Consider the following 12,702-nt stretch of genomic DNA (forward strand, 5'->3'; position numbering starts at 1 on the left):
ATCGTATATGATAATAGGGCGTAAGGCTATAAGCCACCTACGTTGTGTCACATAAGTTGCATGCTATGTCATTTTGCCCTCTTTATGTCCTATGACTGATGTGAAGCCCGATCGCAGTTACGCAACAAGATAGCCCTTGGGACCCTTTCATTAATTGTACCACCATCCCTTACTCCCCTGAAGCCTTATTAAAAACACCATCTGATAGTAAAAAAAGTGCCCAAAGCCCGCATTCACAATTCTTTCTTGTCTAAACAGATATTCCTCAACTCTTCAATCGACTGGTTTATACATTACCATTTCTCTAAACTACTAGGTACCTGCATCAATATGACGAAGCCTATTCGCGTATGGGTAACTCGTAAGTCTGCAATTGAAATTCAGCTCCGCGTCCACTATCTATGGCTTCTGCTAAGCACCTAATTCGTAGCTCCGGGACCTAACCCCTGGAAGGTAAGCTGAACCCTGGTCCACCGAAGCCCATAAGCCCCAAGCCAACCCCGCTCTAGGTAGTCTTTGTTCTCGAACAGCTCCAAGTTCCGTATGAGATCAAGTCTATTAGATTCGACGATGTCAAGAAGAAACCTCTGATTGACGTCAACCCTAATGGCCGCGTTCCGGTTATAGAGGACCCGAATACTGGCCTGACATTATGGGAGTCGGGGGCTATCATCACTTACATCATCAAAACATACGACACTAAGAACGCCCTGAACTACACCACCTTCCCGGAGGAGCATCTTTTGAACCAATGGCTGCACTTCCAAATGAGTGGGCAGGGTCCCTACTATGGTACAGCGGGCTGGTAAGCGACGCATCTGCCAGCATCCCACTAACTCGGTATACTGACATTTCAAAACGCAGGTTCATCCACCTACACCCTGAAAAGCTTCCCACAGCCATCGACCGGTACACGAAGCAAGTTCTCCGCGTCCTCGGCGTGCTAGAGGGCTACCTCGAGGGCAAGACGTGGCTCGTAGGCGACAAGATGACGTACGCGGACATGGCGTGGGTTCCCTGGAACGACCGCGTCGACACCTCGCTCGGCGTGCCGGAGCCGAACAAGTTCGACGGCTTCCCCAATGTGAAAGCGTGGCACGAGCGCATGACGTCGCTGCCGTCGTGGAAGAAGATCATGGAGACGAGGGCCGTGCTGATGGATGAGCAGGGTCTCCAGTGGAATGGGATGCCGAAGGGGACGAAGAATTTCCAGGAGTATGAGGCTAAGATCAAGGCGGAGAGTGCTGCTGCTGAGGGGAAGTGATGAAAGCTATTGGAGTTGCATCTTGCTTGGTCGGATGTATACGCGAAAGCAAGACTACCTACCTGGTAGATGAAAAGTTTCGCACATCAACCACGTTCCTTACCCAGTGTGGGAATACTGTATTAGGTCTAGGCTATGCTGTGGACCTGGGGTGTACCTACCGTAGTGGCAAAGAGGGGTTTTCAAATACGGTATTTGGACACGCAACGCGTCTGCCCATTAACAATGATTCAGTGGAAACTAGATCATTGTTGTACAGCAAATGGTATTTGATTTAAAAACGATTATTTACAAAATAACGATAATTTGCAAAGAAGCTATTTTAGGGATTGCACAATTATTTTATGTAAAGTGGATACTTTGAATTGGTTGCTATGTAAATACTAGTAAATACTGACCTGACGCGACTTGTTTGCCAACTTCCCTAGATACTGACCTAGATACCAACTTACTTACTTTTTTACTTACTTCTTTCCTTCGTATAGAAACTGGATCTAGATCTATTAGCTTGCTTCGTTTCGATCAGACTGGATTTGACTTACTATTACTAGAACAGAAACTGACAGTATCCTGTTGATCTGACGCGACTAGATTAGACTGACTTCAATACGTTGAATTGAGATACCTACTTGACGCGATTAGATTGAATAGACTGAATAGACTGAATAGACTGGATATATTGAAGATATTATGCAACTGACTTGACTTGACTGTATTGCAAAGAGAGAAAGGAAAGGTGTATGTGTGTGTGTGTTTGTTTGTTGACTTGGAGAAAAAAAACTTCTAAGTCTTTTATTTCATGATTGCAGCTGCCAGCCAGATTACAGCTGCCAGATTGCAAAACCTTGGCAATATTTCCTATTATAGTAATGATTAATACTTATTTCTATTTATCGTTTTCAGTTCGAGTGTAGAAAACGATTATTAGGCGTTGAAAACGATTATCTAAGGTTAACAATCGTTTTCTTCTTTCAACAACGGTATTTTCGCGGTAAAAAACCGTTATTTGAAACCACATATTGCCGGTATGGTATTAATCCAGCTGCTAGGTTTTAGTGGGTTTCTGTGCTGATTTAGGGAGCTAAGCCACTAAATAGAGACCCTTATACAGTACGAAAATATGTTGGGTCACACGGTTTCCACCCATGGGTCACAACTACATCTTTCGTATAAGGAACCCGTCATACTGTAGCTTTTGAAAGACCCCCTGGGGATCATACTTAGCTGCCGTCTCCTGCAACATTCTAGCGTTATCTGCGCCGTAACTTGCAAGCACATTTTGAGAAGTCGAGGCGTCGTTCATGAATATCAAGTTGAGCAGCTGCCCCTTTTCCTGCGCAATCTTTTGCGCGCCCGAGCAGAGTTCGCTTACTCCTTGGTAACCAGCCGCATCATTCACCTCATCTTCCCACTCGGAGGCGAAAGCCCACCCTGCTAGATGATCAATGGGAGTTCTTATGAGATTTGATCTGAAGGTAAAGGCTTACAAGTCTGTGGTACACGCTCTATCCCCATCGGGTTCCCGCCGCGGGCCTCTGCGAGCTGCGACACATTTGTTGATACGGGCGGTATAGCGTAGAACATGTTGCCAGCACCTGGGTTCTTTTCTAACATCCCCAGCCAATGTTTATGTATGTTGAGGTACATGTCATATGAGAGTTTGGTGCTCGCTGTGTAAACCTGGCGTCTGTCTCTTTGGTCAGAAGCCTATTAGACCAAGCATAAATAGGTCGCATCAAGGCCTCACCTGAGATGCGTCGCAGGCCTTAAAGAATCCACGAGTGACTTCATGCTACCATTTGTGGTTGGTACCATCGTGTTTACTAGGCTTTTTTTTGAGGTTTAAGAACGACTTGAAGGCCTTTGGGGTCTCCTCAGCCCAATCGGCGTAGAAAAGACCTACGAAACACATGGTAGGGTAGAACGTGACGAACATGCCGTATTTCGGATCTGTCTCCATGGCTTCTTGTACTTCGATAGTGGCGCGTAGGATGTTTGAGTAGTCTGCCAGATCATACATGTTTAAAGTGTATTGAGCTTTGATCTCGCAAGTCTGAATATCGAATCGAGTCACAACGCCTAATTGTACGATCTCGTTAGTCACCTCAAGTTAGGTAGCCCCTACCGTGGCCTGATAGGAGCATACCGAAGTTAGAACCACCTCCTTTGAGAGCATGACACAGGTCTGAGTTCTCATCCTTGTTTGCGTTTACTATTATCGAACTCGCAAGAACTACCTTAAGCCGGAAAACATCAACAAATAATCGAGGCTGTCATAGATACCTAGGTAGTTGATCAACTCACCTCAAAATTCACGATGTTGTCTGCCCCTAATCCATGGAGATTGGAAAATGCAGACATGCCCCCTCCAAGAAAAAAACCTCCTACTCCAACATCCTTCTGCCGACCCCCTATAGCAGTGAGACCATGCTCCTCAAGAAACGCGTATACCTGCTCCCACTTGCACCCTGCACCAACGCGGGCAATACCGCTCGTCCTGTCTAGTGAGAGGGAATTAAGGTTGCGAAGATCGATCACAACTCCGGAGCTGTCCACACTGCTAACATTGACGTTGCAGTTATGCCCACCACATCGAATAGCGAATTGAGATTCGGCCTCCTTAATGCATTTTAGCGCAATAGCAACTTCATCAGAGGTGTGAGGTTGCACATAACAGGCGGCAGGGAGCCAACATGTTTGAGACCTGCAAGAAACCTGTTAGCAATTCACTAGTTACTTCAAACATCATGGACAGTCGTTTCCTCTAGTTTTCAAGATGAACTAACCAGGGGAAATTCTTCTCGGATTGATATAGATTATCGTCTGGTGTCACCACGCGACCTTTAAGTCTTGAGGCCAGAATGTTGCTCGCGACTACAGCGGAGTCCGACATCATTTGATTGTTCGAGATATCTAGGTAGGTACCTACCTATTGATGAGATGAACATCTACCTACTTCTGAGATTAGTTATGCAAGTAGGTAGGTATGGTCTTCTTTAGGGTGTCCTTTGGATGAGAATCTCGAGCGAATTTCGCTCATCAACGTCCATAATTGCTGTACGCACTGTAATGAGTTACTGCCGTTGGCTAATTGCCACGAATCAAAACAGTGTCTGGAAATACTAAATCGGTGAAGATATTCCTAAGTCGCAATGCCCTCCAATTGCGGTCGGCCATGTGTAGTAAAGGGTTCTGGACGCGCGGGTGTGGCCAAGCATGCCATCAGGGATATGAATCATTTATGACGCAGCTCAAATATAGATTATTGTGGATTATCAATCACTATTCTATGCTCACCGAGTTATCGTCGGCCAAGGTGGCATCTCCATCTCTTGAATTATATTAGAGTAGTTCTGCAATGGCGAAACTTCCATTAGCACTCTAGGTATTACGATAAGGAATCTTAAGATGAGAACACTAGTGACCATCTATTGGCTTAAAAGTCTCATTATGTGCTTACCTTCTCTTGCTGAATCTCGCAACCTGACCCTTCTCATTTCCGTCAACACCGAAAAGTTCTGCCCTCTCTTCGAGCGAGCGGCCCTTCGTTTCAACTATAGCTGGTTAGGATGCGTGTAAGACATACGTATTACTAGGACAACTTACCAAGGGCATAACGCACGAATAAGAACGCTATGATGCAGATGATTGCAAATAGCACGTAAATGCCATAACCTGTGGCACTTCCAGTGGGAGACACTTGAGCTACTACAAAGTTCGACATCCAGGGAGAAGCAGTACACAAGGCGTTGCCTTTTGCCTATGGCGGAAAATCAGCAATGCATCATTCAATACCTAGTTAATCGACATGATAACTCACTCGTAGGGAAATTGGGAAGATCGCGGCAGCATAGGTCCACGAGCCTGAACACGACCATCTCATCAAAACGGGGGATCATTATCTCGATTCCTACAATCCTACCACGGAGTTCAGCCGGAGAGACACCGGCAGAATACGCGCCGACACCAAGTCCGAGAATCCAGCGACCGACGCCCTAGTGCGACTAAAATCAGCCTCGCTTTCGCAATTGCATTTCTTTAGTGACGAGGGCGGGTTTAAAGCTTACGATCTGCGCGATAGTGTAAAATCCGGCTTGGATCAATGGGCCGATAATGAATGCCAAACTTGCTAGAGATATTGTCCTCTTGCAGCCACACGCATCTGCGAAAACCCCGGTTGTCATAGCACCAACCATACAGCCGATATTGTAGATACTTATAATAAAGCCGACGCTCCAGTCATTGGAGGGTTGTATCAGCTTCAGCCATCGTTCGTCTGCGATAATCATGGCCATGACTCCCTAGTCCCAGCCAAAGAGGAAAGCCCCGACGGACACGAAGGCAGTGAGAGTGTAGACATATCGGAGGTTCGCATGCCGCTTCCGTCCCGGTGTAAGGGTATGAGGGGGCCGGGTCGGGGCCGTTTGTTTAATAAGACGGGCCATGATTTAGTCACCTAGAGTGTGAGACCGTAGGCAATTTTTGTGTCGCCTTATGACCTCTGCCATTTTCAAAACTAGAACATGAAACTAGCTGAAATTCGAAATTGTTCAAACAAAAAGGAAAGGGGATATTAAATGAGGAGATAATATCGGATAGGGGCCGACAAGGGGGCGACATTAGTTCTGCAGGTTACACAAATCACATGATATTCATATAGTTATGCAGTTTTATGTGAATTAAATCTCCACCTATGTCACTTCTTAGTTCATATCCTCCTTCATCATTCTTCCGTGAAGACTTCGATTGTTGAAATGGCAAAAAGTAAAGCTTACGTACAGTATACATGAGGCTGACGCAAGAGCATGCATGCTCCAATATACCCCCTACGTCCTAGAACATGAGCAACTCCAAGGGCTCTGGCGCGACAACCACAGAGCTTCTTCTCTGGATCCTTTAACATGACAACCTATCGCATCGAACACTTGAGCTCTCCTATGAGGATGTTGGCGACTTTTACCTACACAGCATTACGACATACAAGTTCTCTACGCCCTCTCTTCGTGCCAAACAAGCCCATAACCGCTGCCCGGCTAAAAGTTCGGAATTGCGTGTATTCCTGCACTTCTATTAGAACATATTTCAACACCAGTTGAAACATCCTTGTAGCCATACTCTAACGGATTCTCTAGCGTGGAGGAAATAAAATCATCCAGCTGAGTGGCGGTGCGCATCATGGTCTGTGCCTTCTAATTCATCGTTGGCAGCGTTGGTACCAGCCAGCCAACTCAACACATTTCTAAGAAGCCACATGGCGAGCTAGAATAACCACTCTACTTTGGCGTCGATATCGTATTGGGATAAGGAAATCAGGAAAGACTCGCTGTCACTCTGGTGTCCGAACGACATCTTGAGTTGCCTCTTTACGTTACACGGTGTATGCCACTCCAGAGTGTATCACATATGTGTGACATCAAGGTAGCCGGGTGCCGACTCGGTATCTAACTCTACAAGCCACTTGAAGTTTTCGGTATAGTTCAAAGTTGAATCCCATATCTCTTTCTCGTGCTTACCTATCCTTAAGTAGGATATATTCACCAGATCTTACTAGAGTCTGGAGTCGCCGGCAGCCATATCCCTGTTTCCCAGCAACTACTGCTTATTAAGCCAGCCACTGAATCATGCTGAGACTTATCCGTGTTGCGCGAAATACTAAAGTCCGATATGGTTTAATGGGCAAATGGAGCAGTTCGCCGATCTGGTTCCTAAATATATCTCCAAGAGGCGATTGTTTTCACATTTAGGTCGGGTTGAGCCGGTGAGCGTTTTGTTGTTCCCTCGCGTTTCACCAAATATACTATATTTTCTTACCTCTTGGTATGTATTAGCCAACGAAGAAGTCGTTGACTAAATCTCACCCACTCGTTGATGGAATACGGCGTGGTTTCCTTCGCCCACGTGGATGTCTCAAACCTCCTCTATATGAACATTTTTGACTATCCGGTATTATATATTTAGGTAAAGTATGTAAGTATTCACGAGGAACCGGCGGTCCTCAGTCTTTCTACCCGATTCATCAATGGAAAGTAGCCTATTTGCATTTCTTTTTCATAGTTTGATATCCTCTATGACCAAGTGCCTTCATCACTTAGGTTATGAAAATGCTAAGCCCTTACCATGATCCAAACTATAACCCATACCCGCAGCATTCGTTGATAGGGACGGCCGTGCTATTTATGATAATAGTCATTGCTGCTATAAGCCTTAGGTTTTACTCACGTCTAGCAACCCCAGCGAGGCTAGGTGTCGACGACTGGATCGCATTTCTATCGATGGTACGTAGGCCCTTATAATACACCCCGAAAGGCCGTATCGACTGACATTGGTCCAGTACGTCATGCCACTCCCCCCTTTACGGGCCGGTCGTGCTAACCTAGACCAAATAGGATAATCTGTATTGGGCTCTCGATAATCCAAATCATCGGTATGTTAGTAGTCGGGAATTGAGTCTCAAATTGGGAGCTAATTGAAATATATTTTGTAGCGACCGTAAAGGGAGGGCTAAGCACTCGCCAACAGCTGATCGGCGGGCACGTCGCACATACAGACCAACTTATCATTTTCGAGAAAACCAGATACGCGTACCAATTGCTTGGGGTTACTGGGCTATGGGTTATCAAGCTCTCGGTGTTATTCTTCTATCGCCGGTTCTTTTCGTGTCGTTCCTCTCGTCTCGTCAGTGATACCCTCATTGGGATAACCGTGCTTTGGGGCACAGCTTTCACAATGGTCTGTGCTTTCCAATGCACGCCTGTGGCAACACTCTGGACCAATATCGAAACCGAATACAGTGGTTTCTGCATTAAAGCTCAGCCATTCTACCTATCCATGGCTGTCTCCGATTTAGTTCTCGATTGCGTCATCTTCCTTGTGCCGATTCCCCATTTGTACAGATTACAGCTTCCTCTACGGCAAAAGCTTGCTGCGGGCGGTATTTTTCTCCTGGGATCTATGTGAGTTTATCTCCCTAACACCGTCTTAACCCCGATGCATAAAACAATTCTAACTCCGTAGACAACCCCGAGGATAGTGTCATTGCGATTGGCATCACTCGGATCGTCATCTTCCAATGGATTACGAGTTTCTCGGCGTCTGAGCCGTCAACGTACTTCTCCGATATAACGTGGTACGCGGCAGGAACATTGTTCTGGCAATTGGCTGAGAACGTCGTGGGCCTATTGGGTTGCTGTTTGCCAACATACGCGCCCCTTTTTCGGAGTCGCCTAGGAAGAAGAAAGACAAACGACGAGTCCTTTTATTCGACACACTCAAATTTCAGGATCTCTGTGGGGTATAACAAAAGTCCCTTGCATCGCCAGCGCCTTGAATATGATGAAATTTCACTTCGTCCAGCAGCTGGTGGTGCCTCATCCGTCAATTTCGAGCACGAGATCCTCGAAAACTATGCACTGGAGTCGATACCGAAAGGAAAGATTATGGTGAATAGGGAATTTCGGACTGAGACATCTTTCATGTGAAGGGGTGGTGATAGGCCAGGAATTCGTGCGTATCATGGGGATCGCATAGATCCGTTCAGACTTGACAACAAATCTTATGAATCTTAATTTCTACTCTGAATCCCACATTTTCTCTATTGGGGCTTGCTCGAGCTATTCTCCTGTGTCGCTCCGGTGTTAAGAGAACGGTGTTAAAGGACAATACTTAGGAGGGGTCTCTACGACCACTAGTGGCCCATCATAGGTATCGATCGATGTTGAAACTCTTCTAAAAGATGCGTTCTAGGATGAAGCCAGCGGTGTACATCCAAACAATGCCCAAGTGGCATAGATCATCGGATACAAGGGGAGGGCGGAGTGTTTTACTAATCAACAATCGCTATTTACACTCATGCCCCGCAATTTGCTGACTCTTCCGGGGGTGAACCAGATGGCCAATACCTTATATTTGGTAGGTTGCTGTCTTTTTCTTGTATGGATTCGAAGGTCTCGTTACTCAGTACTTAGACACTTGCGAAGCGTCAACCATGTCGGAAGCGACGACGATAAAAGCACTGGCCTGGCTGACACCCAAATTAGGCTCTAATATCTCTGTGATATTGTCTTCTCTGGTAAGCTAATGGACACACGAACCTACCTATACAGTTAGTATAAGGTGCTGATGATCTGATGTGGCGCAGATATTTACATACTTGGCCTGGGTGTATCTATCATCGACGGTTCTCCACCCCCTCGGTCGCTTTCCGGGTCCCCGAATAAGCGCGATCACTAAACTTCCGTATTGGATTGCCGCTTATAACGGAACCCAGGTACAATGGTTACAGAGACTTCATGCTCGGTATGGTCCGGTCGTCAGATTTGCACCGAATGACATAAGTTATACTGATGCGCGAGCGTGGAAAGACATATATGGCTACCAGAAGGGAAGGAAAGAGAATTCTAGGGACAGGAAATTCTACCCAGAACCAGAGAATGGGTCTCCTTCACTACCCGATATATCTGATACTGAGAAGCATGGTATCGTTCGACGGGCTTTCGCTCCCGCTTTTTCGGATAGGGCAATTAAGGGGCAAGAGGGATTACTCCAAAATTATGCCAACCTTATGGTTACCGTACTTCAGAATGCTCTACAAGAAAAAGGTGGTGCCGGCGCAGACATAGCTAAGATCTACAATCTGGCGACCTTCGACATCATGGCTGATCTGACGTACGGTGAGTCTCTGGGTTGCCTGAAGACTTCCGAGTACACAACCTGGATCGAGCTTGTCTTTACGTCCATTTCTTTCATTCCGCTCATTCAGTTCCTGCAATCATATCCGATTCTGGGGGCCCTATTCAAGATGCTAGAGCCAGAGTCAGTAAAAAAGACACGCATCGCACACCATCAATACAGCGCGGATCGTCTAGACAGGAGACTCGCTAGAGGAGCTGATCGTGCCGACGTGTGGAGCGGAGTTCTATCTGGAGATGGGAATCATCTTCTGTCACTGCAGGAATTACGTACTAACTCCGAGGTGTTTATGACGGCTGGTACTGAAACCAGCGCCACTTTACTTTCGGGGCTTACTTATCTCCTCTTAAGAAACCCCCGCAGCATGGATCTCCTTACTAAAGAGATTCGCGGGGCATTCAATTCGAATGAGCAAATGAGCATCGAGGCTTTAGCTCGATTGCCTTACCTGAATGCTTGCATTGAAGAGGGTCTCCGTATGTATCCTCCCGTACCCCAAGGCTTCCCGCGAACTATCGCAAAGGGTGGAAATGTAGTGCTAGGAGAATGGCTTCCTGAAGGCGTAAGTCGATCTTAAGATATCCGTACTTGTTGCGCCCCAAGTCATGTACCATTCCTAATGATGATATCGCAGACTTCAGTTTCTGTCTCCACGACAGCAGCTTATCGAGACCCAAACTACTTTAAAGATCCAAACGAATTTGTCCCGGAGAGATGGATGGGGGATCCCAAGTATGAAAACGATAAGCGCGATGCAAGACAGCCTTTCTCGTTTGGTCCGCGAAATTGCTTGGGAATGGGGTAAGTTATCGTCTACTCCTACTCCCCTTTTCACTACGATCCTCAACATCACCACATGATTGAGGAGACGCTAACCTTCTACAATTACTACTTAGTCTGGCATGGCATGAGATGCGTCTTCTTCTATCGAAGGTCATATTCAATTTCGATCTTGAACTATGCGATAAGTCAGAGGACTGGTTCGACCAGAAGATCTATGTCCTCTGGGCGAAAAAACCTCTCATGTGTCGGGGGGTCCGGGTTTCAACCGGAGCCTAAGTAGGTAAATTTGGGTACCTAGCAGGTACGGCACGTAGCGAAAAAGGATGTCCTAATTGCCCTTCATCGTAGGCGAAGGTCAGTCGGTGTAGTGTCTCACAATCGGGGTTTTGGCTAGCGGGCACGCCCGTGGCGCTATAACATACTAGGTACTTAGTTTTCCGGCTCGGCCCCGAATGCAGCGGTATCTCTTATGGGCTTGGTGGCTTGCAGAATATTGCTATTACATATGTACGTGGCCGTGATTGTGCGATCCTAAAAGCAGTTTCATTGGTTCACAGGCCGGCCCCGACAAATTCAAAGCATAGTTCAAGGACCGGGATCCGGTGATGCAGGAATGTACAGTGGATTGGTGGTGATGGTCGGCGATGCGGCACATCAGGATCTGCCCCTTTTCTTACTGCCCAGCTAGGTACCTATTAACTCATCGTCTTGTCACCATATTAGGTTGTTTGAAATATTACCTAGTACTACTTAGCGCAGCTTTGGGGCTTCGGCCTGTCTCAGGACTTGCGCACTTACTAGGCAAGCCGCAGCCTCGTGATCTATGATCGACTACGGAAAGAAAGGGCGGCCTATCTAATTCATCTAAGTAAGAAGGTCAATGTCATTTAGTACATGGCTGGTGGGCGCCTCAAAGTCGAGCATCATAGCGAGTTGTTGACTGAAAACGGCAACCTAGGCGCTGAATTTGTGGCTTGCTAGGGATCTCATTTTTCTAACCATGCAGCCATGATCATGATGGAGGGTTTTTCTTTTCTTTTTATATTAGCTGAATGTACAATCCTTGCTAAGATCCAGATTCCCATGCAGGTATCTGATTTATCATTAACATTAGGTACCATAGCGGCAAATATTAGGAGCTAATAATGATTAGAAAGTCGAAAATAATGATTGGGAACCTGAAAATAATCATTGTAAAAGTAAAAATAATCATTGTAAATAGGTTGAAATCATTGGAGGGGTTTAACAATTATTGGAAAGATTTAATAATCATTAGAAAACCTTAGATTTAGATTAGGTGCTTAAGTAACCTTAGAACCCAGGCGGCAATAAGGTTGGCGATACCTTTTTACCCATAAAAAAACTTAAGATTTTTTTTTTTTCAAATTTTGTCCTTATCCTACATCTTCTACATACATGTTTTTATTTTTGTTTCTTTTCCTTTACATCTTTTCTTATAAAAACATACCACATTACAACAACAATCACTCGTACAACGCTACTAGATATTAGTATTTTAATGTACATTAGCTTTAGATAGATCAAACTTCCGATCAATAAACAGGTCATTAGATAGATCAGATAAACCTCTAGATAGAACAATATTTCGATTAATAAATAGGTCGTTAGATAGATCAGATAGATCAGATAGATCAGATAGATCAGAAGGATTAGAAGGATTAGAAGGACTAGAAGGACTAGAAGGACTAGAAGGATCAGAAAGGTCAGAAAGATAGACCTATATACAGCTTGGTAGGCAAGAAGGTGGGTGGTAAAAAGCCCTCTCGTTACTTACCTCGTTACCCACCTCGTTACTTACCTCCTTATTTGAGGCTATAAATATTTAGGTATTTAAGGCTTCCAATAAATATTTAAAGTTTTCAATAAATATTGAACCTTTCTAATGATTGTTTGACTTTTTAATGATTGTTTAACCTTTCCAATGATTTTCTAGCCCTTTTAATGAT

At 45.4% G+C, this 12,702-nt stretch overlaps 5 protein-coding genes across 5 annotated transcripts; 3 read left to right on the plus strand and 2 right to left on the minus strand.

Annotated features, from left to right (window-relative positions):
• Positions 1-80: 80 nt before the first annotated feature.
• GGS22DRAFT_149191 (glutathione S-transferase) lies at positions 81-2,000 on the plus strand. The gene is made up of 6 exons (XM_047959106.1): positions 81-361; positions 431-453; positions 510-805; positions 865-1,758; positions 1,807-1,842; positions 1,894-2,000. Exons 1-4 carry the CDS (start codon positions 331-333, stop codon positions 1,262-1,264), a joined length of 750 nt encoding a protein of 249 aa, XP_047823638.1. The 5' UTR covers positions 81-330; the 3' UTR covers positions 1,265-1,758; positions 1,807-1,842; positions 1,894-2,000.
• Positions 2,001-2,420: 420 nt separating this feature from the next.
• On the minus strand, positions 2,421-4,157 carry GGS22DRAFT_183148 (6-hydroxy-D-nicotine oxidase; the record flags this gene model as incomplete). The annotated part of the gene is made up of 7 exons (XM_047964053.1): positions 2,421-2,695; positions 2,752-2,951; positions 3,012-3,056; positions 3,115-3,343; positions 3,411-3,501; positions 3,569-3,968; positions 4,051-4,157. The coding sequence occupies 7 exons, from the start codon at positions 4,155-4,157 to the stop codon at positions 2,421-2,423; spliced, it is 1,347 nt and encodes a 448-aa protein (XP_047823639.1).
• Positions 4,158-4,720: 563 nt separating this feature from the next.
• On the minus strand, positions 4,721-5,559 carry GGS22DRAFT_183149 (uncharacterized protein; the record flags this gene model as incomplete). Its single annotated transcript, XM_047964054.1, has 4 exons — positions 4,721-4,818; positions 4,871-5,017; positions 5,085-5,259; positions 5,332-5,559. 4 exons carry the CDS (start codon positions 5,557-5,559, stop codon positions 4,721-4,723), a joined length of 648 nt encoding a protein of 215 aa, XP_047823640.1.
• Positions 5,560-7,365: 1,806 nt separating this feature from the next.
• On the plus strand, positions 7,366-8,742 carry GGS22DRAFT_183150 (uncharacterized protein; the record flags this gene model as incomplete). The annotated part of the gene is made up of 4 exons (XM_047964055.1): positions 7,366-7,539; positions 7,651-7,692; positions 7,760-8,195; positions 8,279-8,742. The coding sequence occupies 4 exons, from the start codon at positions 7,366-7,368 to the stop codon at positions 8,740-8,742; spliced, it is 1,116 nt and encodes a 371-aa protein (XP_047823641.1).
• A 120-nt stretch (positions 8,743-8,862) lies between these two features.
• Positions 8,863-11,493, plus strand: GGS22DRAFT_149197 (cytochrome P450). The gene is made up of 4 exons (XM_047959107.1): positions 8,863-9,332; positions 9,402-10,514; positions 10,587-10,753; positions 10,849-11,493. The coding sequence occupies exons 1-4, from the start codon at positions 9,249-9,251 to the stop codon at positions 11,009-11,011; spliced, it is 1,527 nt and encodes a 508-aa protein (XP_047823642.1). The 5' UTR covers positions 8,863-9,248; the 3' UTR covers positions 11,012-11,493.
• The last annotated feature ends 1,209 nt before the right edge of the window (positions 11,494-12,702 follow it).

This window comes from Annulohypoxylon maeteangense (genome assembly GCF_022496945.1).
Source record: "Annulohypoxylon maeteangense strain CBS 123835 unplaced genomic scaffold GGS22scaffold_1, whole genome shotgun sequence".
Lineage (NCBI taxonomy): Eukaryota > Fungi > Ascomycota > Sordariomycetes > Xylariales > Hypoxylaceae > Annulohypoxylon > Annulohypoxylon maeteangense.